At 40.2% G+C, this 14,416-nt stretch overlaps 1 protein-coding gene across 1 annotated transcript in view; it reads right to left on the bottom strand.

Moving 5' to 3' along the window:
* Positions 1-14,256, bottom strand: part of nnt (nicotinamide nucleotide transhydrogenase) — a 28,107-nt gene extending 13,851 nt beyond the window's left edge. The window contains exons 1-12 of the mRNA XM_068334384.1: positions 14,200-14,256; positions 10,601-10,812; positions 8,723-8,952; positions 8,286-8,503; positions 7,870-7,957; positions 7,594-7,682; positions 6,427-6,614; positions 5,069-5,202; positions 4,755-4,946; positions 3,741-3,894; positions 2,699-2,860; positions 12-122 (exon numbers count right to left, since the gene is read on the bottom strand). Of these exons, the coding sequence (XP_068190485.1) occupies positions 12-122; positions 2,699-2,860; positions 3,741-3,894; positions 4,755-4,946; positions 5,069-5,202; positions 6,427-6,614; positions 7,594-7,682; positions 7,870-7,957; positions 8,286-8,503; positions 8,723-8,952; positions 10,601-10,754 (1,720 nt within the window). The 5' untranslated portion in view covers positions 10,755-10,812; positions 14,200-14,256. The remainder of the gene's footprint in view (positions 1-11; positions 123-2,698; positions 2,861-3,740; positions 3,895-4,754; positions 4,947-5,068; positions 5,203-6,426; positions 6,615-7,593; positions 7,683-7,869; positions 7,958-8,285; positions 8,504-8,722; positions 8,953-10,600; positions 10,813-14,199) is intronic.
* Between the last annotated feature and the right edge of the window lie 160 nt (positions 14,257-14,416).

Below are 14,416 nucleotides of genomic sequence, written 5' to 3'. Positions count from 1 at the left end.
AGGTGACTCACCAGCAATGTTGACTGAGGAAATGAAGGCAGCCAACACAGCCAGTGTCTCAGCAGTCGTCGATGGGGTGTAGCCACCTCCCATCAGGGCCAGACCACCCACAGCCGTCAGACCTGCAGAACAAGACGTTTTAGTATTCAGGAACCTGCACCCCATCCATTTCATCATACATTATACAGGACAGCGAAAACTATGAAAAAGATGTTTTTTAAAAAAAGTCTTTAAAAAGTTTATTTCTGGTCACTTTTAATGGAAAAAGACATGTTCCTCAGGAAACCAAGATAACATCAGGCCTGTAATGACTTACAGGCTGTGAGACACAACATAACACTCACTGGGAGTAGGCATTTGCATGGCATTGTGCTTGTGGGCAGGTTATGTTGTAAAGACGGTAGTGATTGTGTTGACAATTGGTAGAGCTACATTTTATATTCTTTGTTATGTTTGTTAAGTGACAAAGATGCTCACCTAGTCTCAAACCTGGTACGCCAAATTTAAGAGGGATAAAGTTGACGAGTAACACAGAATGACGTTGTGGGAACAAGTAGTTGAAGCTAGTAGGATGAGAAATTAATTTATCAGAGGAACTGCCAAGGTGAGATATTCTGGAGACAAAATTATAGAGAGCAGACTTCACTGGACACATCCAGAGAAGAGATTGTGAGTATATACAGTAGGTAAAAGTGTGTCGAGTATGGAGCTACCAGGCAAGAGGACAAACGAAAGACCAAAGATAAGGTGCATAGATGTAGTGAGGATGACATGAGGGCAGTTGGTGTTAGGAGGATGCAGATGACAGAAGATCTTTGTGTGTGACATTGCAGATGGAAATGATTAAATGTTTGGTTTGATTTTGAACAGTTCTGACTGAATTACAGTGTCTTTTAATCAGTGTTATGGCCTATTCAGATACATGCCTCATCTATGCCTCTCAAGATACTCAGCAGAGATGCTGAAGAGCTCTGAATAATGACTTCTTACTTCTTCTTCTCCTTTGGGCTTGTTCCTTCAGGGGTCACCACAGCGAATCAGTCGCCTCCATCTAACCCTGTCTTCTGCATCCTCTTCTCTCACACCAACTACCTTCATGTCCTCTCTCACTACATCCATAAACCTCCTCTTTGGTCTTCCTCTAGGCCTCCTGCCTGGTAGTTCAAAACTCAGCATCCTTCTACCAATATATTCACTATCTGTCCTCTGGACATGTCCAAACCATCTCAGTCTGGCCTCTCTGACTTTGTCTCCAAAACCTCTAACATGTGCTGTCCCTCTGATGTACTCATTCCTGATCCTATCCATCCTGGTCACTCTGAATGATGACAACGTGACATTATCAGAAAGTTCTACTAGTTCGTGAGGAGAGGTATCGCTGGTGTAATAAAGACTGAATGGGAAAAATGATTTTGGAATGTATATTGTTCAATTCTCCATTTGAGAGTCTGGCAGGAATATTATAACCCCCCCAAAAGAATATAACTGTCCCTCGGTCCAGTATTAAATTCCAATGTTATTCCCTAATGTCTGAGTGATTGTATACATGTCTCTTTATGATGCCTGGGGCAACAACAACATTCTGTGGGACTCACCATTTCCATAACCACAGTCAGTGACAGAAAGTATTCATGTATGGCATGCCAAATATGAATGGAACATACCTGAACAGGGTGGAAAGGGAAAGGAAAAGGAAAAAAGAACGGATGGAGGTCAGACAATAAGAGAAGAAATAAATTTCCTCGTAATGTGATCATAAATTCTCCTGAAATTCATATTTCACAAACTTCTTGCATAAACTGTGAAGCGAGACATTCAAATAAAATGCCTTTGTGGCAACTGGCAAATTTGAGTTTGGGTGAAAAAGAGGGCAGAAGATAATGGACACAATAAAGATAGTGTGGAGATGAGAATGTGAAAATAGGGCCCAGGTGTAAGTAACAAACCAAGCAAAGACTTCATCTTGGTTGTTTGCCACCCGGCTCCTCATCTAATTTCTTGTGTCCAACTGCTTGTGTGCTCAAGCAAATGAGCAAAGGACTTCCCTGACCCTCAAAGATCACCACCGTTGTGTTACTTCCTACCCCAGAGAGATCAAAGCGATGAGAACACACACAAGCACTTACCCTTCTCACCTTTTAACCTCTCTGTGTTAAGTAGCAGCCGACAATAAGGACTCAGTCTTTAAAGGGTTTTTTTGGACATAGAGACCTGCGTGTGACATGTTTGATCCTCTGGCTTGGTTTTTTTCCTTTTTGGCCTTGTTTTATTTATATTATTTTGATTTTAACTTGGGCACTAGGAATTGATTGGTGTTTTGTTGTCATATTTGTTTTGCAAATGTCACGTTGTTGTGTTTTGTTGTTTTTGGTAACGCTACGGGATTGAATTCTCCTTTGCCATGCCAAGATTATCAAATAAAATACTCAACTGTGTTGAATTCTATGAGACAATGTATGTTTTAATGTGTTACTACCACTAATTTTATGGTTATCACAGTTTGCAGTTATTAAACTGTTTAAGTCCATTTAATGTATTGACGTTCCATAAATTAGGAAGTACATATCATCACAGCTAATACTCTTACTAAGAATGATACGTTCAAGTGCAATTGTTGAGAAAAGTGACAACACTACTTGGAAGTGGGCCTTCCAAATCTGAGCATGCTCCCTGAATGGGGCAACTAAACAAAACTAACCTGAGATAGCGTTGGTGACAGACATGAGTGGAGAGTGCAGAGCAGGAGTGACTCCCCACACTGTGTGGTATCCCACAATCCCAGCCAGGCCAAAGGTGGTGACAATCTGAGTGAAGGCGGCGTTGGGAGCCGACAGGCCCAGACCCAGCAGGGCGCCAGCGCCTGGCAGAGACGACATTAGAGTGATGGAAAGCTTTAACTTTAACGGCATAACTCGGAAAAAACTGTGAGCAATTTAGATAATTATACAGTTTACAATAATTTTTTTAACTTGTAATAATAAAAGGCTTATAAACTGATACAATATGAAAATAACTTTAATATTAACATTTAATATATACACCCCCAATAATAATACACAAGAGTAATATCATCATTGTTCCAGATTAACTGGGTCCTTGAGTTGTGAGCATTGTAGTCAAAGAGGAGGCTTAGAGTAACAAACACTTAGCCGATTTAGTTAAGTCTGAATGGACGTGACACCCCATGTTGTCCTTATTTCCTGTTCTTTATGCAATTTCTCTGGTTACATTTATCGGGCTTGTGTAAAATTTATTTTCTGAACCAACTGCTGTGGCAAAATCAATGTGACATGTCGTCAATCTTAGTACAAAATACCTTTGCTGCCTGAGACGCTAATGAGCATGCACCTATCACAAATCAAATTCTCCCCTGAGTGGCTGTGTGGTGGCGTTAAGTAGGAAACAACTGGAGCATCTAAACAAAGTGTGAACTGGATTAACTGCAGGTGGTTCCTTTATATAGAGACTCATGAGAACCACTCACTACAGCATCACTTCAAACACACACAGCATGATGCTGCTTTTACAATGCACACTTCCTGACACTTACAGGGTGAGAGTGTGTGTGTGTTGCTGTCACCTCCTGCACATATTCAAGCAGCGACGTTCCAAGCTCATAGTAAACCTGTCCTGTGCCTGACAACAGACCCTTAACCTCCTTTGAGACCCGATGAGGACAGTTAATGAGATAAACCCATCTTCCTCTAGGGTCACGTTTCATTTCTATCACATCAACTGACCTCCAGTGTAGAAGCCAGCAGTGGCAAGGGTGGCTTTGAAGGGACTGATTTCAGAAGCCTTCTCCTTCTCCAGTTCCTGGACAGTCTTGGGTTTAGGTGGTGCTCCAGTGGGCACGTTGTTGGGCTGAGGAGCAGGGAATAGGTTCCTTCCATCCTGGAGGGAACAGAGAAGGGTACAATGTGGTCAATTTTTTTTTTTCCTAAATATCATATTAGTGGTTTGGCTTCTGATTACATAAAAAACAGGCAGAAATTAGACAAAATATGATTTAAATAAAGAATACCGATTGAAAATCATCATGAGGTGATTTGATCTCTGCTTTTACTGCCTGATGTCGAAGCCTGATGGTGTAAAACTACCTTTATGCATTCATAAATCTGCAAAACATTAAACCAGGTCGTCGAAACCAAGGTGAGCAAACTAATGATCGGTAGAAAGACAAAATAAAACATGTTGAAGTACATGTATCTTCATATGTCGTTGTTTAGTTGGTTGATCCCAAGTGCAGGCATCCGTCTTTAAATGCTGACACTTTGGCTGGGTGGCTCGCTAACACACAGATTCTCCATCTACAGTGGCTGCAGAGTCATACCTACTACTGAAGCAAATCAAAAATATCAGGACAAATATCAGAAAAGATTAATAACCAGTACCTACAAAATAATTAGACCAGTAAAGCCACATACATCACAGAGAAGCACCCGATACCATAACATTTGAGATTATACACAGTATCTTCACTATGATTTCTTTACTCTGTTCGTTTAGCTTTATATTCTTATACCGATGTCCTTTTTCTTACTAGTCAGATATAAATAATAAGGGTATACATTTACGGAGGAGACATTAACTCCAGGCAGTTGATGAATGCTTCAACAGTGAAAAGATGATAAGTAGTCCCTTGGGTGACACCTAGTGACTTTAGAAAGGACTGGCATTTCAACACAATAACATGGAACCTCAGTTAAGCACATGCATGTTTGATTGGCTGCAGGCTGCATGAGACCTTATACCTGCATGACCACTGATCCTCTGATAACGTGGTCCATGGTCCCGTAGTCAAATGATTCTTTAACATCGATGTAAAAGTTGTCCTTGTCGGGGCTGATGGCCCGCATCAACTTAGTGACGTTATTCGAGTACAAAGTGCTGGACTGGGTGGGCAAACGGCTGGGCAGATCTGTGAAACCAATATGGGTCACACCCTAAAGAAAACAAAAATTACAAAAAATAAATAAATTTGACATCAATTCTGTTATTACATTAGAAGGGAAGATGTGTACTGTAGTTTTGGTTGAGGTACTGTACCAACAGCAGGTGAACTGACCTTATATACAGACAGCTGTCCAGGAACTGTGGTCTCGATGTTTCCTCCAGCCTCAGCAGCCAAGTCGACCACCACTGACCCATCTTTCATGCTCTCTATCATAGGTTTTGTAATCAGGATGGGTGCCCGCCTGCCTAAAGTATGATAAAGGAAACTTAATCACTCTGACAATAAAACAGCTCTCAGTACAGAAGCAGGGCCAGAGCTTCAGAATTCAATAAATACTGAAATCTAAATTAAGCCTTTTTTTTTTTACATTTAAGCTGTTTAGAGTTATGTGATGAAAGGTAATGTTTTAGTTATTTCACCTAAGTCATAAGAACATGAATTCCTCAGTACATAAAAGATGGACCACACCTGTTGAGCCCTCACTACTGCGTAGTATTTCTAACATATACTGTAGGGAAGTATAAAAATCATCTTTAAATGAAAAACTAGCAATTGATCTCCTTATTTCCCCGACAAGCTCCGACAGACTGTCCCCCAGCCCACACTGTTAAAAAATGTACAGTATTCTTCACACTATAAGGCGCACCTAAAAGCCTTTAATTTTCTCAATTTCTTATAATCCAGTGTGCCTTATATATGAAAAAAGTTTTAAAATAGACCATTCATTGAAGATGAGTTCTCAGGTGCGTTTTTATAATCCAGTGCGTTTTATAATCCAGAACACTTTCTGTATGAATTTTTTTTTAAAATAGGCCATTCATTGAAGGTGCGCCTTTAATCCAGTGTGCTTTGTAGTGCGGAAAATACTGTACTATAATTGACTTCTATAGACATCATTGGCAGCCAGTGAGTCAAAAGACAACTACTTAGCACGGTTAATTAATATATAAAGTTTGGTGAAGTTAGTATGCATAGTTTGGCAGAAATACTCTGGACAAACAAATGATTACAGGCAAGCAAATGGAATATTAATCTTTAGAATAGACAGATTAAAAATCAAGCATTTGGAGTAGCTGAAATCCACTAAATGGTCAGAGCCATGCAGGAAATAATTTGGTTAAGGCATTAGCAACTCTGAGGTTTCTATGAACATTTCTGGTAATGCTATGCAAACAGTGTTTAATGCCAAATAAGAAAAAGGTCAAATATTCAACTGGTCAAGTATGGGGCCTAAGGTAACCATGAAAAATATGTTCTGGTACACTCTTGTTATTTTTACAGTTCAATAGTCTGCGATTTCTTCTTTTTATTTTTATATTCTCTGACTACCTGTCCAGAATGATTGTCTCAAATTCTGTGACATCCATATCCAGAAGAAATAAAACTTTTTCACACTGTCTTTTTTCACCTTTCCCTTCTCACATGTACAGCTAGCATCTAGATTGATGCGTGAGTCTGTCTGTAAATACCAGGGATAAGAGCTGTGCTGATGACAATGTCCACCTCTTGACACTGCTTGGCAAACAGCTTCATTTCTGCCTCTATGAACTCCTTTGACATTTCCTTGGCGTACCCTCCCTGGCCCTCTCCTGACTCCTTACAGTCCACCTCCAGCGGCTCGGCGCCCAGAGATTTAAACTGCTCCAAAGCTGCAGCTCTGGAAGAGTAAGGAGACATGACTGTTATTCACAGAGGGAAAATATTTGTGATAAGGTGTGAGGAGAGAACACATGCTGCATATCATACTGAAAATTTCCATTCACTTAGTTTAGCAATACAGTAGAAACTGTGTTTGAAAGAGCAAGGATCAGAGTGAGCCTTGTATACAACTGAAAGATACTGAATATCAACAGCTGAAAAACACACACAGGTCTTATATACAGTACTGCTAATGCAGTCAACATTTCGAACAGCTGCTGATTAAAATCAAATGTTATTGCTTAAAACTCAAAATGGCCATTGTGAAGAACCAACAGGAGATGCAACGTATTCCCACTGTGGCCAGTATTTATTGTGACTGTTCATCAAAAAACGTAAGCAAAACAAAAACAAATATTTCAATCTTTTACTGAAAGTGATTAGTTTTGCATTTATTTATTCTGTCATTTAGTTTTAAATGACAGAATAAATGGATTTTACAGTGTCCAGTTGTTTTCATGGAAAACTAGTCATGCCGTGTGCAGCGCAAATGCAAATTCTGCTCCTGATGGCATGATGGAAAAAGGCTGATTAATAACAGACTTGTTTATTGAAATAATACAAGTCTTTTGAGCCATGCTAGATTGAAAGACCCAACCTTCTCCGTGTTTTAACTCTAACAAAAAAAGCTGGCAGACAATGTTTGAAGTATTAAGGGTTCCATCTTTAATCTGGGTATTTAAGCTGTTACAATCTAATGCTCAGTGCTGCTGCCGTTTTTAGCATGGAGATCAAACAATGACTTTTTCGAAACCTGTTACATTCCAAAATAACTAGCACAAGACTTTTGTGCCCACACATCATGTTTCCCAATGTTCATGCATTGATGATTACTTGACTATCTGACGATATTATCTGTTGAATAAGTCAAAAAGGTTAAAAGACCCAGAATTGATTATATTGCAATTCAAATGTACATAATCAAATCAGAAACAAACCTGGTATCAAATCCTCTGACGATGGCGCCCATGGCTCTGGCACTACCAGCGGCTGCCAAACCAGCCACACCACCTCCAATGATCAGAACCTGTTCTCACACACACACACACATACACACACACACACACACAAACACCCACACCCACACACACACGATTAGTACAGCTGATTTAGCAGTTTCACACTCAGATTCTCGCAGACTCAAAGTTCCACGTGTGATAATGCTTTTCTATAAGAGAAAGGCTGACTATGAAACACAAACTCATTCCACACACCTTTGCAGGTGGCACTTTCCCAGCTGCTGTGATTTGTCCGGTGAAAAACCGCCCAAAGCTGTTAGCCGCCAGCACAACAGCCTTGTATCTGAGATGTCAGAAGAAAGAAAAATGTATATAAATATACTTTTATGTGTTCAAACAGTTCCATTTAATTCACACAGCATATTTCAGACAGTAAATCAGTACTGTATATGTGTGCAAATATCTGTGCATAAGTATATCTGTAAATATATATATATTTATATATTATTCTATTTATTTTCTTATTTATCTAGAATTTCCTTTGGTCATTTTTTAATATTAAACTCACCATTTAAGAGCAGCTGATCTGAAACAGAACAACTGTAACATCCCCAAGGGGATCAATAAAGTATTCATCAAGAAGAATCTTCTTCAAAGCGCTGTGTACATACCCTGCAATGTTTGCCATGGAGCTCAGTGCATCATAACCCTGAGCGATGGTGACTCTGGGCACCTGGTCCATAGCCAGGACGGTGGCCTTCTTCTGGGACAGCATGTCCATCAGCTCTGGGTTCTGAGCTGGGTAGATAAAGCTGAGTAATGTGGCCGCATCTTTCATCATCTCTGTCTCGTGGATGCCCAACTCGGGATTGAAAATAGGGGCGCGGACCTGGAAGAAGAAAAATCAGTCCGATGAGGTACGAACAGATCAAAGTTTGCTATTCACTATCATCTTAAAAAACACTGTTTCATTTGATTTCCACCAAGAGAAGAAATTTTGAACTGTCTACAAGATTTTTTATTCTTTAAATCAACCAACTACCTTATTTATCTCCATCTCTCTTTTAAACTTCTAACTCTTAGCCTCAAGTCTCCATGTCTCACCTACCTTTACCACCACATCAGATGCAAAGACATCTTTAATGTCTTTAATTGTTGCTCCAGCCTGGGTGTACTGTTCATCGGGGAACTTAGACGGTTCTCCGGCTCCAGACTCCACAAAAACATTGAAGCCCTGCTTGATGAGGGCCTGGACGCCGGCAGGAGAAATTGCCACACGACGTTCACTCTGGAAAATTTCTTTGGGTACACCAACTGTGAGCTGTTTGTATGGGATACCTGCAGAGGCAGAGTAGCAACACAAATGCTCATCTATTAGTGTATTCACCTTACAGGGTTCAGATAATGCTAAAGATAGAGACAATGACCTATTTATAGTGTGTCTTATTTCCTATTGTAGTACTTTTTAATTATCTTTTCAACAGGCAGCTCACATGCTGTATTGGTTTCTATGGAAAATTCTAGTGCAAGGCTTTGCTCCAGTCTTCATGTCTATACATAAACTCAATCTGACAATCTGATTTTCCTTTAATCTCACTTTAGTGGCCCATCCGCTAACAAGATTGGCTTTTACAGAATGCTTCACAGCACAGGACAGCCACACTTGTTATCAGCTACTCAACTGGATATCTGTGACAAGTCATCTGTCTACATGATTTCATTCCTTTTTTCCATCCAGTTTTGGGTTTTTGCAGACCTTGGCTCGTTGCTGTCACTACCACCATGTCAGTATCAACTTTACTGACTTTATTGCTGTAACTTGAAGTAAGCTGTAGTAGCATGGAAAGAATAAAGTGTACTGAGTCATCCTCTCCTTGTGACTGTTGTTGTGAGTGTTTAACATGGAAATAAAACATTTTTAGTGCTCGTCATTCATTTTAATGACGACACGGAACAATGTCATTCCAGAGGTGTACATTCTTTCCTTGCAGTTAGTCCCTCAAAATATGGCCATATAGCGAAGGGTCTCACTGTGCATATACTGGCACCACTGAGGTGAAAGCATAAGTACACCTGATTTAAGTGTGTGGGCTGCGTTCCTCTACTTCTGGAAGGTGACCCTGGTGTGTCAAGAATAGTTGATGCCAGTTGTTACTGGAACCGACTGAAATTCAGGTCACAAGCACTCCCCCCCACCACCCCCACCCCCACAACCAGAGGGATCCAGTTCAATCTTAGGCCCCGTCCACACGATGACAGATTTTTTTAAAAACGCAACTTTTTAAAAAGGCATCGAAAACAATTCGCGTCCACACGACTGCATTTTCAAAAAAATCTCCGTCCACAGCAGTGCGTTTTCGAAGACGGCTATAAGCATGCCAAACCATGTGGTGGCAGTATTGAGTCAAATTTTATCTAATAGGAATCCTCCCTGTTTTGTTGTCACAACACACGGGCCCTTAAATATGACATCACAGCGGTTTTCTTCGCAGGCAAGACTTCAGCGTTTTTAAAAAGTTGCGGGTACGCCGTCCACACGACAACGCGGACCTAGCGTTTTTTTAAAAATCCACCTCGGCCAGCGTTTTTAAAAAGTTGCGTTTTCATTCCAGATATCTAGTCTTGTCATGTGGACGGAAGGCGTAAACGCAACAAAAAAGTTGCGTTTTCAAAAAATCCGTCATCGTGTGGACGGGGCCTCAAGAAAAAGTCAAATATAAGGTATCCACAACCAGCCGGTACTGGATTCTACAACAAACAGACACACTATCTGGGGGGCTGCAGTGTTCTTTATGTGACCTTGGAGATGAGAGCATCTGCAGCGCCAAAAAATTTGAAAGTAATAGTTAAAGGTTTTTGTGGTTTGGTTCGGTGCGTGACATAAAATTATAATTATTAATATTAATAGAAAAATTTAACTTTCTTTATGAGGGTCAACCATGGACATGAGAATGAAGGCAGACAAACATTACAGACATTGTCCTACCTGGACTAGCACATCGTCCGAGAGATTGACTGGTCCTGAGAAAGCGAAGGCATGAAGACTGGATAGCTTGGGAGCGCTGCAGCTTCGCGCAGGACACCCCACTGAACACAGGGGCTGAACAGCTAGCCGCCACAATACGTAGGAGGCTCGTCATGTTGCACACCAGACACAAAGACAAGGAGGACCTCAACAGAACACCAACAGCACCCCTCCTAGTGACGAGAAGGACGAGAGACAAGGGGCAACAGAGAGCAGGGGGGGTTAAGGGAAAGAAGTCTGAATCAGATGTTGTCCTGTAAGTTCCACAGCGCTGTGCAGATATCTATGTAGGTTCTTCAGTTCCGGAAGCGATTGGTTAGAAACCCTCGTGTGACTAGCGGCTACAAAATGAAGGTTTTTGATTGTCTACTGATGTTAGAGAAGGAGAAACATCTGATGGGGGAGAGATGCTTTGAGAGAGGAGTGAAAGAAGCCATCCATGTAAAAGCGGAGACGCCCTCTTTGAGCAGGGGGGTTAGTCTGCAACATCACCTTTGCCTATTTACAATCAACAGATTAACCCTGGTGAGGTGTCTCATGCTAATGATACTCATTAGTAAACAAAGGCTAAGTGAAACTCGCATTTCGACAACCCCCTCTGACAACCATTGTTGAGGAGCCAGAAGGGTTTCAACAATGGTCATTGGAATATGAATAGCACTGACCACACCTCACAGGGTTAATAAGCTGAGATAAGACCAACCACCAGTAGAACTGAATGATGAATGATTGGATGAGAAGTGAAACATCTTCGAGTAACTTACTTTAAGTCCTGTGGATTGATTTTAACAACTTTGGATACTTTGTGCAGATAAAACACACTCATGACCTCTGTGCAAGAAGCAGATCACCGTCGCTATGACTACACTTTCACATCCTTCTGCCACTTCAGATGTCACTGTCTAAATTAACCCAAACTAAAGTCATAATCTGATTATGATTATGCAGGTTGCTATGATTCGATCATATGATTAAATCACAGCATGATTTAATCAGGTTTCTTTAATGATTAAATCACAGCAACCTGCACTACAACTGATAACTCTATTAAAATTGTCTTACAATTGATTTTAACAAGTAATTTTCATTTATATGTGATGTTTGTATTGTTATTTTATTAATGAAGTTGCCACTATTACAGTTTATGCAATAGCTTTCATAATATTTTAGATAAGCCCACTAGCCTACTCTTGTACTAAGTGAATACATTAGAATTCAGATCATTTAGATTATTTCAGTATAAATGCCATCTTGTCCTCAACCAGAATGTATTAAAGCAAACACAACTGAGTTCTTTAAGGAACAAAAGTTAAAAACCACAATAAATGGGGGGCGGCAATGGCTTAGCAGTACAGCAGGCGTTAGAGCGGGTCATCCAATGTTCCCAAGGTTGGCGGTTCGATTCCCACTCTGGCCCAGCCACCTCGGAGTGTGAGCTGACAGTGGGAGGTGTCAGCTCCCCTCCAGACCACTGCCGAGGCGCCCTTGAGCAAGGAGCCGTTCACCTTTACAAGTTGCTCATTTAGGGCATACCACTCTACTTACCACTGCATGCCTACAGGCCCCCTTGTGTTTGTGTGCATGTACTACAGGGACCTGTACACACTAATAAGTATGCATGCGTTTGATTGAAGAATTACTATTAGAGTGTACTCTTAATTTCCCTTCGGGAATCAGACCAGTATACAAATTTTTAAAAAATGCATTAAGGATGACACATTTATTTCTATTTAAAAAACTGTTACTTAAATAAATGTTGAGGTTCTCTTACCTGACAAAGTAAACAGAATTCATGTGTGGATGTACTGTACCACATTTGGCAAGTGATATCATGACTGATATTTTTATTAGCCACAAGAATACCTAATTTAATAATCAATTTATTATTGTTGTTAACTATTGTTGAGAGAAACATATTGTCTATACAGTACATTTGGAGTTAAATGCTAAATACTGATTTTTTTTCTCTTTGAAAAACTGCCATTCCTGAGGTGTTTTTAGGTCATGACAAGTTCTCTGATGTAGTAAACATCATAAGGTAGATGATGTTTATTTTAAAAGGGAGATGGACGAACTGGTAAGGACTGGTACAGCTGTTGTGGTGCAGTGGTTCTTAAACTAAAATAAACCAGCAAAAAATAAACCTCTATTGTGCTCCAAGTAACTGCTGTGGCTAAAAGTTAGAGTACACATGGGTTAAAAAGACAGAGTCTTGTTACTTGACTTGAATGCATAACATAACCGAGCAATTATCAAATCCCAGGATGAGGTACCCGCGTTGCACTGGCCTTGCACTCAAAGTTTCCCCTCATGCCCTCAATCAGCTGGGATAGACTCCAGCTCCCCATCACAGCGGATGAAGCGGTAGAAGATGAATGAAAGTAAAGCTACAACTAAGACACTGTACCTTTGCAGCTTTAGTAAAATTACAAATTGTATTTAAACAACTTCAGATTGCGTCTCAGCAAAGTGTTATTCATCGTGTCTCCCAAGAAACCTTTGTCATCTCTAAATATTTGTTTCACATAAGCTCTACTTAAGTAAGATTACTATTTTCCCACTGTAAATTTTTTTACACAGGCACAAGCAAAGACCTGAGAACCAATTGAAATCCAGGTTAAATCAGTAATGGCCAATAGTCAAAGGATCGATACAGTATCTACTTATTATCATACAATTAATGCACAAAACACAGGTATTGCCTTCTTTAACCTCAGCACATTGCAGGACAAGGTTATAACCATTTTGAAAGTACGCTGTCCTTTTTGGAAACTGATGATACTGATGGCTACTTCTCATTTGTTTTAACATGAATTATTTCCCAATTGTCAAAATGCATTTTCAAATTAGGTTTTGCTGATCAACCACCTTTTAACTAACTTTTAGAAGGAGTGAAGAGATGATTTGACAAGCGACACAAAATAAAACGAGACGCAAGCAGCGTTGTGTTCAAGAGTCACGTTTCATGTGCGAAAAAACTTAATCTACCACGTCACCACATGTAGCAGCTTTCAAGTATGAATGAATGGCTTCAAATTAAACGTGTCTTCTTGCAACAGTCGATGTATTTGACCTGTGCATGTTAAATTACACCAAGTTCACAACTTTTAACATTTCTCATAAACCATAACGCTATAACTTAAACGTGAGTCTGTCGGCACTGCTGTCGTCAATGCATCACCAAGCGTTCAATAAAACAACGCTGAATGAAATGGATTCATCTGGCAGCATTATATAAGCTAACAATGTGCCTGAAAAATGATGGTTCAATAGCTATTTCGGTCAGCCTGTGTTCCATACTGTGTCTATGAGTCAGATTTTATCAGGGTTAATCCAGTTGTTTTTTTTATGCCGCTCACTGCCCATGTACTGTACGTAGCTGAACACAAAGCTAATGCGAGCTAGCACGAGTGCTAGCTTCCAGTTCACACACATTTGTTTCGTGCATGGCAACGACGTCTAGTTTAAAATCCCATGCTAATGCACTGAATGAAAACCGAAACATACGCATGGAAAAAAAAGTCGAAGTTAATTGCTTAGCGGTACATATCTCGACCGACCTTTGAAAATATCCCGGCTCCGTGCAGCACAACCGAACTTGTTAGCCCGGAAGAAGTCTATAGCGACGGAAAACTATTGGATCACATGATGCGCGTCAGAGGATATCACGTGATATTGATATACGATCGCCATATTAAAAAAAAACCAGTGACTTATTTAAGTAAGGTAATTTTCAAAGATCACAAGAACAGAATGGTAACAAATTTGCCACTTCTT

This window comes from Antennarius striatus, chromosome 15 (assembly GCF_040054535.1).
Source record: "Antennarius striatus isolate MH-2024 chromosome 15, ASM4005453v1, whole genome shotgun sequence".
Classification (NCBI taxonomy): domain Eukaryota; kingdom Metazoa; phylum Chordata; class Actinopteri; order Lophiiformes; family Antennariidae; genus Antennarius; species Antennarius striatus.
Note: the sequence above shows the minus strand (reverse complement) of the source record. Positions and strands in the feature narration are given on the sequence as shown.